At 41.5% G+C, this 21,460-nt stretch overlaps 2 protein-coding genes and 1 non-coding gene across 5 annotated transcripts in view; all 3 read left to right on the top strand.

Moving 5' to 3' along the window:
• The first annotated feature begins 6,372 nt into the window (after positions 1-6,372).
• LOC121269858 (relaxin-3 receptor 1-like) lies at positions 6,373-7,581 on the top strand. The gene has a single exon (XM_041174896.1). It carries the CDS (start codon positions 6,373-6,375, stop codon positions 7,579-7,581), a length of 1,209 nt encoding a protein of 402 aa, XP_041030830.1.
• Positions 7,582-10,986: 3,405 nt separating this feature from the next.
• trnak-cuu lies at positions 10,987-11,059 on the top strand. The gene has a single exon. It is a non-coding gene; the product is annotated as a tRNA-Lys (tRNA).
• A 4,011-nt stretch (positions 11,060-15,070) lies between these two features.
• The window catches only part of morf4l1 (mortality factor 4 like 1), a 46,341-nt gene continuing 39,951 nt past the window's right edge, over positions 15,071-21,460 (top strand). For all 3 annotated transcript variants that reach the window (XM_041175234.1, XM_041175233.1, XM_041175235.1), the window contains exons 1-2: positions 15,071-15,252; positions 19,364-19,410. In XM_041175234.1, the coding sequence (XP_041031168.1) occupies positions 15,213-15,252; positions 19,364-19,410 (87 nt within the window). In that variant the 5' untranslated portion in view covers positions 15,071-15,212. The remainder of the gene's footprint in view (positions 15,253-19,363; positions 19,411-21,460) is intronic.

Below are 21,460 nucleotides of genomic sequence, written 5' to 3' on the forward strand. Positions count from 1 at the left end.
GAGGTAATTTGAAGCCTCCTGATTATGTTGGAAACTTGTAACTTTCCAACACAGCTGTTGTTTTATGTACTACAAAATGGCTGTGCTAACTTTTAAAAATATTTTATTACGTGCATTCTTCTCTCTCTCTCTCTCTGAACTCCCCATCACACAAAGTGAAAGATGATGCAATGTGTAAAGAGCTGACGAAAAGTATCAGGGGCCTTTCCATCCCTCACATTATTCAGATGTGAACATAGATAGCATGTTGGCATGGCATTTGATTAAATACAATCCTATTCTTACCTAGAGTCCACACTAAACACTTTCCTGTAGAAAGGGAATGGTCAAGAGTGGAAACTTCGGTTTATTCTCCTCTTTCTCTATCACGGGTGTTCTGAGGTAGCTCATCAAAGATCAACACCAACTTGCATTTATATAGCACCTTTGACATAGTATAACATTCCAAAGCACTTCACAGGAGCATAATCAGACAAAATTTGACACTGAGTCACATTAGAAGATATAAGGACAGGTGACCAAAAGTTTGGTCAAAGGGGTAGGTTTTAAGGAACATCTTTAGGGAGAAGAAAGAGGTAGAGAGATGGGGAGGTTTATGGAAATATGGGAGTTGTCTTGATGTGCACAGGATAAGAGAGACTCTCTATTGTAGGTGGTGCATCTCTTAAGAGGAAAGAAAAGTGAGAACTTGCAATGAGATAGCACATTTCACTGCCTCAGGCAGTAGTTTCGAAGTGTCACACTGGAGTGGGAGCAAGACTGAAATGGAGCTTGAATCCACAATCTTCCAAGAGTAAAAGCTACTGACTAAGAGAAGCTGAGACAGGAAAAAGTAAATTTCAGGATCATTTTAACAGAATTCACCAGAGTCTGGGAACCCTCAGAGATCATTGCTATTTGGTTTTAATATATTTTTTAAGTTGTTTCCAGTGACTGCAAGGATGATCAGCAGAGGGCACTGATTTAACGTGATGGGCACAAGAATCACAGACAACATGTGGTGGAACATTTTCATGCAATGCGTAGTTAAAATTGGGAATGTTTTGCCCGGTAGGGTGTGGAAACAGAGCCAATAGTAGTCTTCAAAAGAAAATTGGATAAATGCTCAGAGGAGAAAAAAGTTGAAGGAATATTGGTAAAGAGTGGGGATAATGGAACTAAATGGATTGCTGTTTGAAAGAGCTATTACAGACTTGATGAGCCAAGTGGCTTCCTTTTGGGCTATACTGTTCTATGATACTATGATTCACTACTCTTGGAGAGAGCCTGTTGACCTAGAGGAGGAACGATGTGGATTATGTCAAGGTGGATGTTCCAGAAAAAGAAAGGAATCATGACAGTGTTTGGAGGAGAGATCTCTAACTCACCAGGGAGCAGCAGGGACAGGGTGCATTAGTCTCAGAAATTAAAACGCATGCAAATTAATTACAACATTGATTTAAAGTTTATATTTAGCAGATTTGGCGTGGCGAATGAAGTCACAAAGCTGGGCACACCTGAAGGCTGGAATTAGACAAGTTTCAATTTTACAGTAGAGTGAGTTTTACTCAGAAACTAACCAAGGTTTTCCCACCTGCTTGCATCCTTAAAATTCACCTTTTCTTTTCTTTCAATTTTCCTTTCACCTCTCATGCTAGGTCACAGCGCAACAAATGCATGCGATGAAGAACCAAGTTTGGATTGGGGTAACAGAAGGCTCCTCTCCAATCACATCCCAGCAAGGACCCAATACTTTAAGGAGTGAAGTGAAACATTTTGAAAATTGAATATTACATGATATTCAGCAGGCAATCTTTGAGCCCCCAAGTCTAATATATTTTGTAAACAACAGAATAGTGCCATAGTGTATGAAGTTTTAAGACATGCTTGACCTTCTAACTTCCTCTCATTCTTCTATATCTATAATACCTGATAAATATCAACAGAGATTCCCAGTAATTGAAATGATTTCCCAGTTCTCATTGGAATAACACAAACTCACACCAGTAGCTACGAACCTTAATCTTCCTTCATGTTTCTTAGCTTTAAACCTGGGCACAGAATGAGCAGACTACAGATGAACTATAGCTTAGAAGAAATATTTTCCCACAGAAAGTGGATACATGGAACAGACTAGAGTCAGAAGCAGTTAAGGTTAGGTTTGTCAATTCCTTAAGGATTACGGGTAAGTATCTGGTTGGAATTAGGATTGGTATGGTATTAAATGAGCTTGGTAAAGTATTAAAAGGGATCAGATTGCTACGTTCCAATTTCTGCCAGATATCCATGATTAATTACAAACCATCCTTTGATTAAATTATGGTGTGGAATCACCCCCAAGCTTTCAGTCCAGATCTTGAGGGTGCACTTAAAACGCCTTATTCTCTGTTAGAGAATATGCAGCTCTGCATGTGTTTCATATTAGGCAGAACGCTATGCTTTTATAGCAATCAGCTGGCAAGGTGGGGATAGGATCTAATCCAACAGCATTTTATTTCACAGGCCTCTCGGGTTTAATGAAAGGTAACACTCCTGTAGAATGTACATAAAGGGAATTCCCTTGCATTTTTGGTAAGAAGGCTTAGGTGCCTCGTTTAAGAGGGAAAGGTACTTGTGATTTGCTCAGGTGGAATTGCTCTGTGCCACAGCAGATGCCACTTAAAACCAGTGATGATTCGCAGATACCCCTTATTCTCTAGAATAGATTTTCCAACCCTGCAATCTCAGTGAAGGAGTTGCACACGAAGGGACACGGCATATCAAAGATTTTGGTATAACATCACAGAGACGATTCTCTACTGTTCGTAATCAGCCCAAATGACTGCCATACTTCATATTGCTTTGCATCTTCACCTGGGGAAAATTGTGAAGGAGTGGGGGGATTTGCAGCTTGACTACCAGTTTGACAAGCAGTGACATGAATGCTGATCCCACAGCCATAACCGTCTCTATACCAGTTGATAGTGGTGGTTATTCCTTTATATGGAATCTCACAGTCCATATGATGAGGAGTTGAGGAATAATCTTTTTAATCCCTAAAGCATTTTCATTGTCCTCATAAGAGTCTCCTGCCTTGGCTGAGCACTTTCAGTCATATTCATACTGGGCATTGGTGAGACCACATCTCGAATACTATGAGCAGTTTTGGTCTCTTTATTTAAGGAAGGATATAAATGCATTGGAGGTGGTTCAGAGGAGGTTTACTAGATTGATACCTGGAATGAGCTGGTTGACTTAGAAGAGTGAAGGGTGACTTGATTAAGTATATAAAATCCTCAATGGCCTTGACAAGTTGGACATCGAAAAGATGTTTCCTCTTGTGGGTGAGTCCACAACTAGGGGGCACTGTTTTAAAATTAATGGTCACCCTTAGGACAGAGATGAGGAGAATTCTTTTCTCTCAGAGGGTTGTGCGACTTTGTAACTCTCTGCCTCAGAAAGCAGTCTTTGAATATTTTTAAGGAAGAGGTAGATAGACTCTTGTTAGGCAAGAGAATCAAAAGTAATCAGTGGTAGATGGGAATGTAGAACTTGAAACACAAACAGATTAGCCATGATCATATTGAATGGCAGAGCAGGCTCAAGGGGCTGAATGGCCTACTTCTGCTCCTATTTCATATGTTCATCAGCTGGATGACATTATTCAAATACCTATATGGTGAAGTAGACACTGGGTCACAATCTCCTGGGTGTACATACCTCCATTACAGGGACACCTGTCAGAGAGATGTGAAGATGGCAGACATTGACACTGAAAACTGAGAGATGGTCATTGACAACAAGGACCTCTGGAGCTTTGCTGGCCAAGAAGAGGGCCCAAGAAAACAGGGACCAGTGAATCCTACACCTTCTCAGTCCAATGTCTTCCTTTGCAGCAAATGTGGCAAAGACTGCTATGGTGGAGTGGGGCTCCTGAGACACATCAGATGATGTTTAACAGAGTTGACCACTACTGCACAAATCATCATTTTACAAGACAGAAAGCTGTGAATGAATTATATTGATGGCCAACATATATTGACAGAAACCCATAATTATTCATATACACTTACCAATTAACAGGAATGTAATCTTCTTTCAGACTCCCTAATCTGCTAACAATGCATATCTATTATTCTATTTATATATCATTTTAAGCTCTCAGTTACTTTATATTGGTATATATGCAGGAAAATCATCAGTAAGCATCTTTTATGTAAAAATAATGAAAATTCCTAGATTCATAGTGGGTAGTAACATATAAAAAGTATCCCGCTGTTTTAAACATCAGGATGTTATTACCATCCTATTGGAACAGAAATTTCAGAGGCTCTTTTTTGATCAACAATAACAACTTATTTCAAGGTGCTTCACAGACACCTTAGCAGATAAAATTTGGCACTCAGCCACATAAGTATTAGGACAGGTAAACAAAAGCTTGGTCAAAGATGTAAATTTTAAGGAATGAATTAAAGGAGGAGGGAGAGGTGAGAGATTTAGGAAGGGATTTCTAGATTTTAAGGCCAGAGAGTTGAAGGCATGGCCTTCAATGGTGAAGTGAAGGAAATTGCACAAGAGGCCAGATTTGGAAGAGTGCAGAGAAGTCAAAATGAATAGGGCTGGAGGAGATCACAGAAATAAGATGAAAGGCCATTAATCTTAAATATTCAGTGATTTTTTTTTCTCTTCACAGATGCTGTCAGTGCAGTTGAGCATTTTCAGTATATTCTGTTTTCTTTATTCAGCACTTGCTACCATTTCATTTTAGTCTCTATCTCTTTCATCATTTAGGGAGCTCTGGATTTGTTTGCCCTATCTTTCCCCTTTGTAGGGATATATCCTGACTGTACTTGAACCATATCTTATTTAATGCAGCCCATTGTACAGTTACAGTCCTGCCTGCTAATCTTTGATTTCAATTGATCTGGGCCAGATCCATTCTTATTCCATTGAAGTGGCTTTTCCCCAGGTAATTATTCTTACCCTGGATTGCTCCTTGCCCTTTTCTATAGTCAACCTAAACCTTATGACACAATGGTCACTGTCCCCTAAATTTTTCCCTATTGACACTTAATCCACTTTGCCCATCTTATTCCCAAGAACCAGGTCCAGCAATGCCTCCCTTCTCATTAGACTGCTGTGGGAAATTTCCCTGAACACACTCTCGGAACCACTCTATAATTCTTGCACCTCTCTACAATATCCTTGAAAATTCTTCCATATCTTCCCCACTAGTTGATGGTCTACAGACTATACTGAGTAATGTAATGGCATCATTTTTGTTCCTTAGCTCTTGCCAAATAGATTCTGTCCTTAACTCCTCTGGGGCATCCTCTTTCTCCGCACTGCAATGCTCTCCTTAATCAATATCACCATCCTCCTCCTTTTTTCCCTTTCCTATCTTTCCTGAACACCTTATATCTAGGAATATCTAATACCCATTCCTGACCTTCTTTGAGCCAGGTATTTCTTATTGGCACAATATCATATCTTCATCTGAAATTCAACAAACTTATTTACCGTACTCTGTGCATATACATGCACTGCTACCCCATTTTAGACTTTAGGTTTGGTGGGATTTCCGTTCCAACAAGAACAAGAACTTGTATTTAAAGAGTGCCTTTAACCTAATAAAATGTCCCAATGTGCCTCACAGGAGCGTTGCAAAACAAAAGACATCGGGCTAAATAAGGAGATGTTAGGTCAGACGAAAAATAGTTTGATCATACAGGTGGGTTTTAAGAAGTGTCATAAAAGAAGAAAGTCGAGGTAGAGAGTTGGAGAGGCGTTGGGAAGGGGCTGGGTACCTGAAGGCAAAGTTACCAATGGTGAAGTGATGAAAATCAGGCACGATCAAGAGGTCCGAATGTTTCACATATTCATATCAGGTGCGAGTTGTGATGTAGCTCAACATTTATTAAACGTCTCACAAAACTAAAGACCGTTACTACAAGCCAATCTATTGTATTGAAAGTAAATGCATTGGATGCACGCAAGAGGTGGGTTATTTTCTTTTCTGGATTTGTCCTTTTCCATTTCTCTTTCCCAAAGGCACCTTCTGTTTCAGCACCCTGGACAGCGGCTGTGCGCAGCCGCACTAGCACCAAGTGGCCCCCTCCCTCGCTGGCCAAGTCCTTTGATTGACATATTCAAGGGCCTTTAGATAACGAGAAGCGTCAGAGGAAAGGCCAATGGGAGACTGGAAAGGGCGGGCCGCCGTGGTTGGTTGATTCAAACGGGAGACCCGAGTTGTCTTCAAAGCACAAAACCGGAAGCCAGGGTTAAGGTGGATTTGGACTCTGACACATCCCTGAGAGAGAGAGAGAGAGAGCTACACATTGAATATACGGAATTAAAAACCATACTTCTAGGTGGGTTGGATGGGCTAAGTTGGTGAACTTTTCTAGCGGTGGTATGATCTCAGGAGTAAACCTGGTGTCAGTGGATGTAATCGAGAGCAGCAAGTTAGCAGAGAAGATGGATGATTTCATACTGAATTCCACTGCAAGGACTTTTAACTCAACCTTGATGCTGGGACCACACAGCTACAATTTATATGACATTGACATCCCCGGTGATGGCTCCCCGGCTATGAGAATCAGCATCTCCATCACCTACTCCATAGTTTGTGCCATTGGTCTGGTGGGGAATTTGCTGGTCTTCTTCTTGATGAGGATGAAGCAAGGACGCAAGAATTCCACCATCAACTTCTTCATCCTGAACTTGGCAGTGACCGACTTTCAGTTCGTCCTCACTTTGCCCTTCTGGGCAGTGGACACTGCTCTGGATTTCAGCTGGCCTTTCGGGAACGCCATGTGCAAGATCATTCTGTCCCTCACCGTGATGAACATGTACGCCAGTGTCTTTTTCTTGACCGCAATGGGCATCGCCCGTTACTGGTCGGTGGCTTCGGCGCTGAAGACCAGAAGAAGCCGCGTGTGCTGCTCGGTGAAATGGGTCAGTTTTCTCCTCTGGGTCGCGGCTAGTCTCGCAACGTTACCCACAGCGGTGTTCTCAACCGCCAGTACATTTGCAGGCGAGAAACTGTGCTTGCTGAATTTCCCGGACGATGGGCAGTATTGGCTTGCTCTTTACCACATCCAGAAGATCACGCTGGCTTTTGTCTTGCCTATGATTATCCTTTCAGTCTGCTATTTACTCCTTGTTAGATTCCTTGGAAAACACCACCTCAGTACCAACAATCCCAAGAGAAAGTCCAGAGTGACCAGGTCTGTTACCATTGTCATGCTCTCTTTCTTTCTTTGCTGGCTTCCCAACCACCTTATAACCCTTTGGGGGGTTTTAGTTAAGCTTAACGCTGTGCCTTGGGACAAAACATACTACATTCTGCACGCCTATGTGTTCCCAGTCACTGTCTGCTTGGCACACACAAACAGTTGTCTGAATCCAGTGCTGTACTGTTTATTGAGGAGAGACTTCAGGGAATCCATGAAGGAAGTCTTCTGGAAGGTTTCTTCACCTGGCTTGACACACATGTGTGCCATTCGACCCTTCTCAGGCACTTTAAAACAAGAACTCGGTGACATCCAGGTGGGAATCCCTCTGAACATTATTGAGAGCGAGCACTGCAATCCAGCCTGTGTGAGAAAATCCACCCTCTAACTGCACTGCACAAAACCCAATGAAACCCTTGTGCTATGTGTCCTCTTATCCTGATCGTTAGTAAGGGGGGGGGGGGGGTGGCGGTGGCGCTAGTTAATGTAATAAACTATTCTTAGACAAAACGAATGAAGAATAACCGTGTCCCTCAATAAGTAATAAAATGGGTTCAATGCTGTGATATCTCGCTGATTTCAGATCAGATTCACAATCCGCGAGGGGGTTCAGGCTGATGTTGAGTTCTCTCCTAATCATGGAACTTGCGCCTTCACATAATTGAAGATCGATCGTTTGCTATTTCTTTGGAACGATTTAAATTAGATTTTGTAAAAATTTATTTTGTAGGCAAATCGTGTTCATCAAGCCGGGAGCAGGTGATTCACAATGTCCTTAATTCCTGGACTTGAATACCCGGGATGGAGAGCGGGACGACATAGCACGAACTATGTTGCAGACAAGGTTTCTTGACTATTTGGTAGCCTGTGGAAGTCTTTATGAGAAAAACGACTCTGCGGGTGATACTCTTTGTAAGAATTTCAATGAATTCTCCCCATTCCTCGGGCAACATTTAGTATTTCCTACGTTAAGCAACCGTTTCGACAACAGAAACCGTTTCGGCTATGAAAGCAACTGTAGGAAGAGCAAATAAAATACTGAGCGATTCCCATTGAAATGACGCTGTGCAGCTTAACAAAATAATTGTGGAATCTTGAAGGAATTGTAGGATGTAGCGCTACCCGCTGTACATTGCAGTTAATTTGCATTAAGCAATTGTTTCCGATGCGTGTGTTTTTTTAAACTGTGCGTTATTGTAAATGTACATGATGTAAATTAACAACCAGCCTTTCATTGCGAATGTGCCGAAGGCAGCCATTGTGACAATTCACTTTTAATATTTGGTAAAAGAATTAAAATAAAACAACTGATGACTTCCTTCTGTTCTGTACTTTTCTATGATTCCACCAGCTGAAATTTCTGGGGGCGGGAGGAATGAATCCATTTCAGCAACAATTAAGACTCCCAGCGTTTTCGCTCTGTTCTGAAGACTGGGTTTTGTTAAACCCAGTATAACTAAGGTATAGGATTTCCAATATTGCATTTGTGAGCCCGGGTGTGAACTCGCCAGGTTTCTTTGACCGTTTCCACGAACGTGATTTTAGAATTCTTGATAAATCTTTTCATGAACTTGCAGAGAAATATACATTTTTTTCCATTCTCTGTGTCCAATGTAATTTATTTTTTAACAGATTGCACCTCAATCCTGGTTTGAGGCTGACAGTTGAGAGCCCCCTGGCGGTGCAACATCCAACAACACCGTTTCCAGTCCATCGCCATCCGAGTGACTTACACATTCTAACTTTTAAAATGTACCTTATTTTCACTTATTTCTCTCCGAAGAGTAAGAATAAAACAACGCATATCTCGAAATTAGTTTGCAAGGGTTTTATTTCTTATTGACAAGGCGCATTGATCTGACTCCACTCGAAGGACTGTGCATAGTTTTGGTTTTCATTTTATATAAAAAAAGATACAGAGACACAGGAGGAAGTGTTAAAAATATATTTGCAAGGGTAACCACAGAACTCGAGAAAGGTTGAACAAGCTGGGACTCTTTTATCTTGCAAATACAGTGATGACTTGCCGGGGGAACTTAAAAATATGAAGAGGTTTGATAGGGAGATGTTTCCAGTTGTGGAGAAGACCATAAGTGTTTCTACTTTTGGGGAAGACCTAAATTAGGGACCATAAATATAAAATAGTCACTATTCAATCTAATAAGAATTCAGGAAGAACGTCTTTACCCAGAGAAGGGTGACACTGGAACTGCTTACCACGAGAAGTGGTTGAGGCGAGTAGCATAGATGCATCTAAGAGGAAGCCAGGTAAGCATATGAAAGAGGAATTAATAGAAGGGTTTGCAGGTGGGGTCAGGTGAAGTGAGAGGGTGAGAGGAGGCTTCTGTGGCCAGTTCGTCCAAATTACCTGTTTCTATAATAAGAACAGAAAATGCTGGAAATACTCACCAAGTCAGGCAGCAATGGTGGAGAGAGAAGCAGAAATAATGTTTCAGGTCGATGATCATTCATCAGAATTAGAATAAGAGGTGTAACAGGTTTTAGGGAAATAAAAAAATAAACACCTATACAACCACCAGATGTGTCTCAAAGCGCTTCACAGCTAATGAAGCACTTGTTGACGTGTAGTCACTGTTGTAATGTAGGAAATGTGGCAGTCAATTTGCACACAGCAAATGAAATAATAATCACATAGGCCTGGATTTTCTGGTGACTCCCCTGGCGGGAATCGATGGCGGGCAAAGTCCGTTGACTTTGGGCGGAATTTCCGTACCGCCGGTAACTCGCGCCTATAATCTGTTTTTGGTTGAAGGATACTTATTGGCCATGATATCAGGGAGAAATAAATGTAATCTTATGTTAACATCTTCAGCCCAAAACGAAACCTTCCGGAGGTGGAAACGCATGAGCACCTACCCCCCCGCCCCCCCCCTCCACCCCACCCCCTCAACCGCCTCCACCCCTTCCCCCTCCTCACTCACCCTCCTCCTCCCCTCATCCTCCCTCATCTCACCCTCCCTCTCCTCCTCCCCCATCCTCATCCTCCCCATCCCCATCTCCCCCTCCTCCTCCCTACTCCCCTCCCCTCTCCTCCTTCTCCCCCTCCACCTTCTCCCTCCCTCTCACCTACCCCCCTCCCTCTCACCTACGCCCCCCTCCATCAATATAGAATCAAAAAATGGTTACAAGAGAGGTGTGGCTACCTGTACTAGTTAATTGTTGGAACTCAATAATAAACCGTAAATTACCACACTGGCCACAGCGGAGTTGAAAGAGGGGCATCGAGTCCTGGTCAACAATACAATTGAACTGGTCATGCGTTTCACCTCTGGCTGAGGAATCCATACAGTGGACGTTGAGACTTCTGTAAATAAATGCAAACCTTCCTTCCTGGTTGTTATAGCATGCGCTGAATGAAAACTGGACTTAATTCAATTTAAACCTTGAGTCTTATTTTTTTGAATGCTTTCGACTGATGCTGGGATTACAGGGTTGTGTCAGTAATTTGCCGATGGCCGGGGTGAGGGGCGCTGTCACTGTCTGTTTTGCGTGTGATTCACTGACCCTTTGGGCATTGAAATCCCTATCAGGTTTCCCGTTGTGCATATGAGGCCTTTGATAGTGACACTGCCTTGTTACATGTAGAGTCACGTGAGCCACCAGCAGGAAGTGGGAGCGCGGGAAACTGAAGGTGAAATTAACAGCGGGAGAAAGGGGGTTTCTTTTTCTTTGCTTGTCTCACCTCTCAAAGCAAAAAAATTCGTGCGAGAAAAACCTAGACAACAAACGCAGACCAACCAGACACTCAGACTGAAGGAGCGCCTGACTAGCAGCCCGGCTAGCTCAGTCGGTAGAGCATGGGACTCTTAATCCCAGGGTCGTGGGTTCGAGCCCCACGTTGGGCGCTCTTGTTTTATATTTTTTAATGTAGACAGGAAAGATAATTTCTTGGCTTGAACATCCTTTCTTTCCAGTTTTACACTTTCTTGAACATTTACGATCCTTTTTTTTTTAACTTCTGCCAAATCTCATACGGAGAATCGGACCATTCACACCCGAAGTGTTAACCTCTATTTTCCCAGGAGCCTTGTTATTTTTGACATTTTCTGTTGTTTCATTTCTAGCAATTTACAATTAAAAAAAAAACAATTCTGGACGTTGTTTTCTAACGATTGCTGCCAGTTTAACAGTGTTCTTTTTTGTTAAGCAAAATATCACCTTAAATTGATATCAACCTGCTTGTTCCGCGACAGTGGGTGCGCATGTTTAATCAGGAAAAGGCTATTTTTGGCGTCAAAAAACTTTTCTTCACACAATCCTTCCTTAAAACCATTCCATGATTCTATACAAGGAGTGAGTAATAAGGTTTGATTTGATTGAGGGTTTTTAGGATTTTGAAAGAAACTGATAGGTTAGATTGAGCATTTAGTTCAAAGAGACATGAGCTTAAATCAGAGCCAGCCTATTCAGGAGACATATTAGGAAACAGTTCTTTACACAAAGGGTGGTTAAAGTGTGACATTCTCTCCCACAAAAAGCAGTAGATGCAAGCTCAGTTAATTTAATATCTGAGACCCAGAGACCTTTACCAGTCAGGAGTTAAAAGCCAAGGATGGAGTTAAGATACAGATAAGCCAATGCTTCCTAAACTTTTAGCACATCCTTTAGATAATATCACCACCGTCAACACCCCTTTGTCCTTTTGTCTATGACATCTTTGGCAGTCTCTTCTTGGCCTCCACTGGCCCCTTATTGAGCTCTACCTGTCCCACACCCCTCTACCAGCTTATATTTAATCTCATTTCTATATTTTTTAGTTCTGGTGAAGAGTCATACGGACTCGAAACATCAACTGTATCCCTCTCCGCAGATGCTGTCAGAACTGCTGAGCTTTTCCAGGTATTTTTTCCAGGTTTTTGTTCTAGATTTCTAGCATCTGCAGTATTTTGCTTTTATCTTAGGATTTTGCTAGATGGATGGAGTAACATGAGCCAAATGTCCTACCTTATCCTTAACTAGCATAGATTCATACAACACAGGAGGCTATTTGACCTAACCTGCCTCTGCTGGCTTGTTGAACGATCTATCCAACTAGTCCTACTCCCTTGTTCTTTCCCAGATCCTCCAATATTTTGCCCTTAGTATTCATCCAATTCCTTTCTTAAGAGTATTGCTAAATCTGCTTCAACCATCCTGTCGGGCAGTGAACTTCCTGATCTCACCAAGATGAGAAATGCTTTTTTTCTGAGAAATGGGCCATTTTGCCTATTAATGGCAGCACTAAGCATTATCTTAGATTAAGATAAAGCCAATTAGATGCAACAAAAGGGTTGATATGATGAATGCATGCTGCTGGCAGTCAGTAGAACTACTGACACCATTGAATGTAAAGTAAATATTATAATACAAATTAAATAGTTCTGGTTGGCAGCTATGACTAAATATCATTCCCATCTCAGAGTTAGAAAACTGTGAGTTCATGTTGCGCACAGGATTGACGGTGTGTGAATCTAGTCTGACACATCATTATAAACGTGAAGGAATGCTGAATTTTCAAAGGTGCTGTCTTTCATGTAAGATATTAAACAAGGAACATTCAAGTGGATGCTATAGCACAATTTGAGCGAGGGTCATAGACCAGATGCATTTTTCCTGTTTGTCTTTTTCAAATACTCATATGTAAATGGTCACTCTTCATGTTTGAGCTAGGATAATCTGCAGATTATTTTCCAATGTAAGGCATTGCTGCCAGCTCTGATGCTCGCTTCACCACTGTATCTACACTTTCCCAGCAGGAGGTCACCAAAGGCAACCAGGAAACGTAAACCCTTTCACTCATTATCAGTCCAAGAAATTCTCTTAAGCCCACTTATGGAAAAGCTCCGTAGAGCAGAGAAGAATAAGAGAAGTTTTCATGGAGAAGTTCAAAATCATGAAGATATTTATAGAATAAATAAGGAAAAACTGTTTCCAATGGCAGAAAGATTGGTAACTAGAAGATATAGATTTAAGATGATTGGCATAAGAATCAGAGGTGGCAGTGAGTAACTTTTTTTTTTTACACAGCGAGTTGCTGTAATTTGGAATGCACTGAAATGAAAGGATGGTGGAAGCAGATTTAAAAGAGAATTAGATAAATAGTTCAAGGGAAAACATTTCCAGGACTATGGAGAAAGAGTATAGGAGTGATATTAAATGGACAGTTGCACCAAGGAGCTAGTAAATTTGCAATGGGATGAAAGGCCTCTAGATTTGCAGTATCTTCAGTACTTGAGATATAGCTTGACTTCACCTGTGTCTCAGCTCATCTATTGCTGAAACCCTCAATAATGCTTTTGTTACCTCTAGATTTGACAATTCCAATGCACTCCTGATTGGTCTCCCATATTCTACTCCCCCTAAACATTCTCTATAAACTTGAGGATATCCAAAACTTAACTTGCAACAAGTCCCATTCCCCTATCACTTCTGTGCTTACTGATTAACATTGGCTCCCAGTCTAGCAACATCTTGGCCTTAAAATTCTCACTCTTGTTTTCAAATCCTTCCATGGGTTTGCTCCGACCCCCAATCTCTACAACCCTCCATGATACCTGCCGTCCTCTAATTCTGGCCTCTTGTCATTCCCAATTACAACTGTTCTAACTTTGGTGGCTATGCCTTTAGTTGCCTGGGCCCCAAGCTCTGGAATTCCCTCCCTAAATCTCTCCATCTCTCAGCCTTGCTTTTCATTTTTAAAATGCTCCTTAAAACAGTGACAACTTATATGTTTTTAGCACGTTAAATGTAACGAAGCCTACCTTTTTGACCAAGCTTCTGGGTTATCTGACCTAATATGTCCTTATGTAGCTAAGCATCATACTTTGATTTATAATACTTTGACGCTTTGATTTATAATATAAGGTTGTGATTGCACTGGAGAGGGTGCAGGGGAGATTCACCAAGATGTTGTCTGGGCCAGGGTGTTTCAGCTATGAAGAGAGACTAGATAGGCTGGGGTTGTTTTCCTTAGACCAGAGAAGCCTGAGGGAGGACCTGATTGAGGTGTACAAAATTATGAGGGGCATAGATAGGAAGAACCTTTTCCCCATAGTGGAGGGGTCAATAACCAGGGCACAGAGATTTAAGGTAAGGGGCAGGAAGTTTAGAGGGAGTTTGAAGAAAATTTTTTTCACCCAGAAGGTAGAACTCACTCTGAGGACTCGAAACGTCAACTCTTTTCTTCTCCGTCGATGCTGCTAGACCTGCTGAGTTTTTCCAGGTAATTCTGTTTTTGTTGAGGTAGAACTCACTGCCCGAAAGAGTGGTAGAGGTGGGAACACTCACAATATTTAGTAAGTATTTAGAAACGCCATAGCCAAGTGCTGGAAAATGGGATTAGAGTAGATAGAGGCTTGATGACTGGCGTGGAAACGATGGGCTGAAGGGCCTCTTTCCGTGCTGTAAAACTCTATGGCTCTATGCCTTGAGATGTTTCATTATGTTAAAAGGGATATATAAATATAAGTTTGTATAAAAGCAAAATACTGCAGATGCTGGAAATATGAAATGAAAACAGAAAATGCTGGAAAACTCAGCAGGTCTAGCAGCATCAGCTAATGTTTCGAGACTGTATGACCCTTCTAAAAGTTGTTATTGGGTCATTATTAGTTATTAGTTCTGTCGAAGGGTCATGAGGACTCGAAACGTCAACTCTTTTCTTCTCTGCCGATGCTGCCAGACCTGCTGAGTTTTTCCAGGTAATTCTGTTTTTGTTTTGGATTTCCAGCATCCGCAGTTTTTTTGTTTTTATCTCTGTGTTATTGGGTCATTCTAGGTTTAACAAAAAAAATACAACTCCCGGCGTGCACTGGGATGAGGACGCACGCGCAGTGCCGTAGAGGAGCCGCTTGCGGGGTGACGTTATTCCGTTGCGGGCTGCGTCGCTCCGAGGAGCCTTCACCGGGCGCGTCGTGTTGCTCGGTGGCGGTGCGAGAGCAGACCGGGCCGCGATTATGGTTCGGAGAGAGAGGCGGTGGACAGGCAGTCGGATTTAGCGCGAAGAGACGGTTTGACTTGATGGCTCCGAAACCGGACCCGAGACCCAAATTTCAGGAAGGTGAGGCCAGCGGGGCGAGGGGAGGGAGACAATGGCGCCGGACCTGCCTCTCCCCTACCCCCCCCCCCCCCCCCCCCCCATGCGCATGCGTATAACAGAGCCTGACTGGGCTACAAGGGGCTTGCAAGCGCCTCATTGGAGATTTGCAGCTGCTTTGACTCCTTGTATGTAAGCACATTGCAGCCTTTCCTTACTATTGCTAATACTAGCATATAAAAAAAAATCATGCAGAATATTTCTTCCACCAGCTTGTGTGTGTGTGGTATGTTTCCTGTTAAATTCAGGTTTGAGGTTTTGTTCACCAAGATTGCAGATGCGGTGGGGGCTGATTTACAACGATAACCAAATAACTTTGCATTCTGACTGTTTGCAACGGAGCATTGCAGTGTACATTCCAGGTCTGTTGTACACTTCAAATGGCTTAAATTGGCCATGACTATTCCCAGACGTATATTTTAGCAGGTAAATAAGTCAGCCTGATTAAACATGCTTTCTATGGCTTTATCTGCTGAAACCATCTCAGTTTCTTCTTGCAGCAAATGGGAATTGCAGAGTTTGCATGTTTCCACCTTTGCTTCGTCCCTGAGCTTTTGCTGGTAGGAAAGCTTGATTTAGTGGAAATGCCCTACCTTAATCCCCACATAATACTTTTCTGAAAGTGTAAGTAAATGAAACATACACAGGAAGACTCAAATTACATTTTTTTTGATGTGCTACATGATCCCCAAATGGGAGGTGATGGTAAGGCAATATTTAGGTAAGGATTATGTTGCTGCATTACACTGGCTGTGTCGGTATTGGCAAACAATTAATCATAAGGTGGAATAATAAAAATATTGGAAATACACAGCAAGTCCATTAGCAACTGCAAAGATAGCTTAATATTTCAGGTGTAGACCCTTTGTCAGAGCTATTCTGACAAAGAGTCTACATCTGAAACAGCCTGTATTTTCTTGTTTTCAGGTGCTGATGGACTTGCTGTCTTTTATTAAAACAGAATATGCTGGAACCACACAGCACCTGTGGAAAGAGGAAGGTAGGGTTAATGCTTCAGGTCACTGATCTTTTGTCAAATCTGAAAGACAATACTTTGATTTTATATTTTTAAATGTGCAGCATTTTGGACCATGGAGGGTTTCTGTACAATAAAGACTGAGGGTGAGGCAAATGCAAAACTGAAGTATTGCAATGCCAACACTGGTAGGGTAGCATCATGATAATGTGACAAGTTTACGTAGGAAGTTACCATTGTAGATGCATGCATAGGAATTTTTAATGAGGGGAACATTGACACATGATAAAGTGTGACAAGAAAATGAAGCTTTGAAATGGAACAAAGTTATACTGGTATGGTGCCTTTCACAATTCCAGCACCCAAAGTGCTGCACAGCCAATGAGGCACTTTTGAATTGTGGTCACTGTTGTAATTTTTGTAATTTAGAGATACATGACAGTCAGAGGGGCAGCAAGAACAAAGATGGCAGGGCAGGTTGAGAAAGTGGTTAAAAAGGCACATGGGATCCTGGACTTTATAAATAAAGGCGTAGGGTACAAAGCAAGTAAGTTATGATGGATCATTGATTAAACAGTCTCATTTGGACTATTGTGTCTAGCTCTAGGTACCACACTTTAAGAAGGATGTGAAGGTAAGAGGGAGGGTGCAGAAAGAGTTTAAAATGGTTCCAGGAATGAGGGATTTTAGTTACAATGGTAGATTGAAGAAGCTGGGGCTGTTCTTAGAGAAGATTGACGTGTTCAAAATCATGAGGGGTCTGGATAGAGTAGATGGGAAGAAACTGTTTCCATTGGTGGAAGGATTGAGAATCGAATATATGCACTGCCTGGTGGATGCAGATTCAATTATGGCTCTCAAAAGGAAATTGGATAACATCTGAAGAGAAGAACTTTGCAGGACTTTGGGGAAAGGGCTCGGGAGTGAGACTAGCTGAGTTGTCTTGCCGAGAGCTAGTTTTAACCATTCTATGATTCTAATGTTTGCACAGCAAGACCCCACAACTGCAGTCATATAAATGACTGGTTAATATGTCCTCAGTGGGATTGGTTGAGAACACTGGAAGAACTCATCAAAATAATACATTTGGATCATTTACATCCACCTGAGAATGCAAATGGGGCCTCGGTTTAACATCTCATTCAAAAGATGGCACTTCTGATAGTGAAGCCATGACCTTTTAACTCAGTTTCGAGCTATCACTCAGCCAGCGCTATCAACTAATGATTACCTATAGATAGGAAGCGTGTGGATATGAAGTGTTTAATATGTAGGTATATAGATACTGACTTACATTCAATTAGAGAAGCGATAATTGCTGTATTTGTGTCTAAGGGAAAGGTGATTATGCTTATTCATCTTTAATTCTGAACTGAAAGGCTTAATGGTGCACTCAGTCAAATGACTTTCTGCCCCCAGCCCCTTGATTTATTTTTTCTAACCCTCCCCTCCATCTTTCATTCCCCCTCCCCATCAGCCCTCCATGTTTTCTGATTGACTAGCTCATTAACCTTAAGACATTTGCTGCTTTTTGGTATGTGTTGGTGGCAGCTATATGACTGAGCCTATTATGGCGCAGGCTTTTGAGTGATCACTAGTTCAACTCTTTGAATCTCTGAATCAGTATGTAACTGTTGATACGTGGGATTTGCAGAATATAATGTCGTGATCAATATTAACCAACATTACTTAAGGAAATCGGCTTATCTGCTAGTTATATCATTGATATTTGTGGGTCCTTGATCCACAGAAATTGAATTCTGCATCTCCTACATTATAATAATGACAGTACTGCATAAAGTACTTCTATTTCTGTGAAGCATTTTGAGATGTCCTGAGGTTGTGTAAGGTGCTATATATTTTTTCTTCTCTCAATGCAATCCTCTCAAATTTTTGAAGTGATTCAAATATTCTTCTGGTTCGATGTTCAAAGTTTGCCATTTTAAGTCAGACTTACTCTGTAATACTGCCCTCCCAGACAACCACAGCCTGACCTTGGTAGTACTTGTGTACCGAGTATACTTGCACTGGAAGCAGTTCAGAGAAGGTTCACTATGCTAATTCCTGGAATGAAGGGGTTGTCTTATGAGAAGATTGAGCAGTCTGGGTTTATACTCATTGGATTTTAGAAGAATGAGAGGTGATCTTGTTGAAGCAGATCCTGGGGAGACTGGACAGGGTAGCTGTGAGGAGGATATCCCCCTTGTGGGGGAATCTGGAATTAGGGGCATAATTTCAAAATGAGGGGTCTCCCATTTAAGACCAAGATAAGGAGGAATTTCTTCTTTCAGAAGGTTGTTCGCATTTAGAATTCTCTTCCCCAGAGAGCAGTGGAAGCTGGATCACTAAATATAGGCTGTGTTGGACAGATTTTTGATCTACAAGGAAGTTGGGGGGTTATGGGGAAAGACAGGAAAGTGGAGTTAAAGCCACAATCGGATCCGTCAGGATCTTATTGAATGGCAGAGCAGGCTTGATGGGCTGAATGGCCTACTCTTGCTCCTGTTTCTTAAGATCATATCATCATAAGATCTTAAGAGTATCCATCTCAAGGATGTGTGTTTCCCCAGCCACCTTCCCTCCTGTTTTATGTACCCCCAGCGCTGCCAAACCCATGCCACTGGGCTTACAGCATTAGTAGGGACAGATAGAAATGCTGAGCACCACAATTAGCGCAGACAAGTATTGAACTGAAACAAGCAGATGCTCTCTCTCGGCCATTATTGGCAGTACTTGCAGTGGGTATGGGATGCGACTGACCACCAGCAACCAAGATGTGGAGTTTTCTGTAAAATCTGCTCAACTCCTGTTAATTCAAAGTTATGTTTGCTGGGAAAATGGTTGGGTCATCTGGTCATTTTAATTGAGCAGTAGTAACAAAACAGCACAGAAGTTGTTTGCATGATTTTAATTCAAATTAAACAGCATCTTCTAATTTCTGAGTTGCATAAACTGGAATATGTGATTTCACCAAAAAATGGGGTGGGGGGGGGTGCGCAGGAAGGCTGGTGTTAGTCATTTTAAAGACTTCATTATAATGGTACTGGAGATTGAATGTTAACCTTACAGAATGAATCACTTTGTTCCCTTTTTTTCCAGGTGAACGTGTCTTGTGTTTCCATGGGCCATTGCTTTATGAGGCAAAGGTATGTGCTGCAGAAGCTTTCTTCTTTCAAGAGATTTTCTACTTGGCAAAATGCATCTTTATTTGTTTTTTATTACCAAGTTAGTATTTTTGTTCGGTCAGAAAAATATCCATCTCTTTCTTTTCAACAAAACAACAAATCTCGGAAAACCAATCTGGAATCTATTATACTGTCTCTTGGTAAAATATGCTCTTTATAGAGAAAATGATAAATTGTTGGAAATACATGACATATATATATATATATTTTCTATCTTTGTATTGCCTTACCAAGTAAGGGTTTCTTAGTCACTGTGAATACTCCCTTAACTCTCAAGATTTAAGAACAGTAAAGGAAGGCAGAAGTAAATTGGAAAGTGCTGGTTGGTGATTCTGAGCTTGGGTTGCCTGAGGACTGAAGGGCATAAAGAGTCCACATTTTTGCATCCTGGAAAAGAATGGGTTAGAGTTGGAGACTGCACACCAGTCTTGGTTTCAAATGAGTAAGGAGGACAGTGTATTTGTGATTTAGGAGGAATGACAATATTATCACAGAGCTTCTCTGAGCTGCAACCAAATAAAAAGAGAGAAAGATGAGAAGTGTTGCCATTTGGGCAGGAAAGGAGAACACTCACTGATCAGACAAGTTTTGTTCTCTTATCCTGTCCAGAAGTGTAAGTTGCAAAAAGAGGATGTTCAAATATAGAAGCAGTACTGAAGTGCTGGATAGATTTGGGCTTTATAGATATAAAAATTAAATCTTAATTTTTGTATTTGGCACCAAAAAGGAAATTAAGCCCCTTGAAGTTAGTTTCAGCTATTAAGGGAGTTCTGTTTGATGCAAGAGATGATAATGAGGCAAAGAATCACAGTAGGTGAAGGAAATTAAGGGTGGAACCACCAAAGATGAGATGTCAGTTACTGATTTACAAGAGATGTAAAACTATCTTCAAAGATTTGAAAGGGAAAATAATTAAGGATATGGAGAAAATAATTTGCTTCAGTTACACTGGAAGAAGGTTTGGGGTGAATGCTGAAGACATGCACTTCAAAATTTATTGATGTACACTGGAATTATCACATTGGAGGACCCTAACTCCGTTTTCAATGCGCTGAGAAGGGAATTGATACAAAGGAACAGAGTAGGAGTGAGAACCAACCCTGGTGAGAATAATAAAAGAATCATCAGATACTGCGAAGATGGTGATTTGAAAGGAAATCTGGTATCTATGAACATAAGCTGCAAGCCTAAAATAAACCTGGAAATATATAGCAGGTACGTCAGCATCTGAAAAGAAATAGAGGTTTTAAAAATCATGAAGGCTATTGAGACAGTAAATAAGGGGAAAGAATTATCTTGAGTTTTAATGACCTGCAGTGCACTGCTTGAAAGGGCTGTGGAAGCAGATTCAATAATACTTTTCAAAGAGGAATTGGATAAATACTTGAAAAAGAAAACAATTACAGGATGATGGATAAAGAGAAAGGGAATGGGACTGATTGGATAGCTGTTTCAAAGAGCTAACACAGGCATGAAGGGCTGTGTCATATTCTGTGAAACTTATCAGAATGGCTGAAAATAGAAACAAAATGGCAATGAATTGCTGCCAGATTGTCACAGAGATGCGGCTGATTCATCAATGCCACTCACGAAAGGAACCTGCTACCCCTACCCTGTCTACACATGAATCCAGCCCCCACTCTAGAATTAACTTTTAAACATCAGAACAACAGGATGACATTCCACCTTCATCAGCCTGTTTGACTGACCTGTATCCTAACTCCATTTACTTGGTTTGGCTCCATAACCCTAAATATCCTTGCCTGACAATCTGTTTCCAGTTTCCTCCTCGGAAAGGTCCAGGCAAGCCATTTAGTTTTGAAATGTGCAATAAATGTAGTCTTGTTAGAGTGACCTGCTGCCCAAGAACAAATAATAAAGAACATAAATGAGTCTGTTCACAAGGGTGAGGAAATCAAAGGGAATTGGTCACCACTGGGTAAAGGGGCTTCTGCTTACCTTTCTCCTCTAACAAAGGATCTGCTCTCTCTTCACAAGTGCTAAAAAATGT

The sequence above is a fragment of the Carcharodon carcharias genome, chromosome 26 (assembly GCF_017639515.1).
Source record: "Carcharodon carcharias isolate sCarCar2 chromosome 26, sCarCar2.pri, whole genome shotgun sequence".
NCBI classification, from domain to species: Eukaryota; Metazoa; Chordata; class Chondrichthyes; order Lamniformes; family Lamnidae; genus Carcharodon; species Carcharodon carcharias.

Excerpts from the sequence above, each read along its gene's own strand:
- LOC121269858 (XM_041174896.1), top strand. The coding sequence starts at position 6,373 with ATGATCTCAGGAGTAAACCTGGTGTCAGTGGATGTAATCGAGAGCAGC.